General features: G+C 36.7%; 1 protein-coding gene across 1 annotated transcript in view; it reads left to right on the top strand.

Moving 5' to 3' along the window:
• CIP2A (cellular inhibitor of PP2A) overlaps positions 1-2,493 on the top strand; it is a 48,851-nt gene that overhangs the window by 20,310 nt on the left and 26,048 nt on the right. Inside the window, exon 10 of the mRNA XM_069069812.1 lies at positions 1,155-1,314. Within this exon, the coding sequence (XP_068925913.1) occupies positions 1,155-1,314 (160 nt within the window). The remainder of the gene's footprint in view (positions 1-1,154; positions 1,315-2,493) is intronic.

Raw genomic sequence — 2,493 nt, 5'->3', positions numbered from 1 at the left:
TTAGCCTAGGGGCAGGGAAGATCTTTAAAATTTACATTCGCATTACAGGGGGTGGGGAGGCAGGACAATTGGGGTTAAGTAACTTGCCCAAGGTCACAATGGCTAGTAAATGTTAAGTGCCGGAGGCCACATTTGAACTTAGGTCCTCCTGACTCTAGGACTGGTGCTCTATTCACTGCACCACCTAGCTGGCTTGTAATACTAGTATTTTGAATTATTCATAATACTGGTCTTTTGTCTTGGTCTTTGATTAGTGTACTTTATAAAGCATTTTGAGTGTGTTGAGAGCTACATATGGTTAATTATAAGTTTATTTGCAGAATATTAGACCTGCTTACTGGTCACATTTGGCATTCTCTTCCTCTTTCCCATGCCTTTGCTCAAGCTGGCCCCCATGCCTGGAATGCTTTCCCTCCTCAAATCCCTGATATCTTTCAAAATTCAGCTCAAACAATACCTTACAAATGAAAATTTTGCTTATTCTGCCATCTTCCAGGTATTAGTGCCTCTTGTCATCCAAGTTACTACGGATTTATTTTATATATCTTTTATAGTTACCTATTATATGCATACATTTTATTTCCCCCAATAGAATATATCCTCCTTGAAGTCAGGGACTGTTTCATTTTTGTCTTTGTACTCCCCAGTGCCCAGTGTGATGCCTGGCACATAGTAGGCACCTAATAAAGTTTCATTGATTCATTAAATCTAGGTCCTAGCTTTATTTTGCTGATTTTGGTTTTTTTTTTTTATTATTATAACTAAGAGAGACCCAAGTTCCCGTCTGACATCTAGACATGCTGGCTGTATGACATGGGCAAGTAACAACCTTCCAGTGCTCTGGGTAGTTATGTAAGACTGTAAGTTGCAAAGAAAGTACTACCCTGCATTGGTAATGTTAATTCCCTCTACCAGCAAGAGTTCCCTGTGTCAATGAAATGATAGGTACAGACACTGTCTGCATCCCTTACTATTTTTAGTTTTAAATAAAATCCTAAGTTTAGAATAACTAGTGTACCAGAACACAAAAACAAGGAAAAGAGATCTAAATAGATAGTATAAGAAGAATGTTCAATAATGAGCATTTCTTCTGTGTACCTTATTATAGCTAACGCCTTTATTTTTGATCCATGGTATCTATGTAACCTCTACAGGATGTCATAGATTCTGCCAGCTGCTCCTCTACTGATCGTTTTCTGACCCTGCTATTGCCCAGCATTCTTGACGAGCTTCAGTTCACAGAACAGAATCTTGATGACTTACTAACAAGGAAAAAATGTGAAAGAATGGCTAAAGCCATTGACATTTTGCTGAATATCCTTTGAAATGATGCAGAATATATGTGATATTTACTCTCTGGATTTTCCCAGTAAGGTACTGAATTTGAATTTTCGGTTATGTTATGTCACTCGATGCTATATTGTCTGCTCAGAATTACTAGTCTAGAATTTTAAAATCCCAGAATGATACATTTTAGTGAGGGTATTCTATTAAGTTATCCCTTATTTTACTTTTTTTTTTAAACTAAAAAGTTAAATTAAAACTTTTATGTAAACATGTACTTTACTTAGTGTTTTAAAAATTGTCCCTGATATTCCCGTTAATCTTACAGCAGGTTCTAAAGAAGACTGTTCATTTTCTTCTCTGAGCTATACTTCTGGTTGCTGCCATGAAGTAATTTTTTTTTTCCTTTTCAAGTTTCAAAGCAAGCAAACTAAGACATGAAGAAGCAAGTAAGCCTTTGCTTAGCACTTAGCACTTTAAAAGGCACTTAGGAGTTTAGTGAATCAACCCCTAACTTCTTTTTTTTTTTAATTTTTTTTTTAAAGCAGTTGGGGTTAAGTAACTTGCCCAAGGTTACACGGCCAGTTTTTTTTTTTTGTATGTGGGTGTTAAGTGTCTGAGGCTGGAACCGATCCTGGGTCCTCCTGACTTTGGGGCCGGTGCTCTTACTTATTGTGCCACCTAGCTGCCCCTACCCATAACTTCTTTAAAGCTGAACTCATTTAGTTCCTTCCTCCTACCTGAAGCATTTTCTTTCCTCCCAGTTGTTTGTGATTTCTATCTATGATCAGATTTTCTTTTGGTAGAGTCATATCATTTATTCATTTAATTTAAATTCTACATACTTGACAGAAAAAAAAGAAGAGAGAAAAATAATAATTTCGATAGCCGATAGTTTAGGTGGTTTTGTTTACTCAGTGAACAGGCTGAAGTGAGAATTAGATGAGAGACGTGAATTTGCTATTGCCACATATGGGTCTCAGTTCCGTCAGATCTCTTGTAGTGAGAGCATGTTGTCTAATGAGTATGATTCTGGAATCTTCACCATTTTGTTTTTGTTGAGTTGTTTTAGTCATGTCTGACTCTCTGTGACCTAATTTGGAGTAAAGACACTGGAGTGGTTTGCCATTTTCTTCTCCAGCTCATTTTACAGATGGAAAACTGTATCAGCAATGCCATATTCACAATGCCTATAGAGATTACAAATAT

Source organism: Petaurus breviceps, unplaced genomic scaffold (genome assembly GCF_028583685.1).
Source record: "Petaurus breviceps papuanus isolate PSGF00001 unplaced genomic scaffold, PetGlider_PUasm1.0 90792, whole genome shotgun sequence".
In the NCBI taxonomy this organism is placed as follows: domain Eukaryota; kingdom Metazoa; phylum Chordata; class Mammalia; order Diprotodontia; family Petauridae; genus Petaurus; species Petaurus breviceps.
This window is presented reverse-complemented; position numbering and strand designations above follow the sequence as displayed.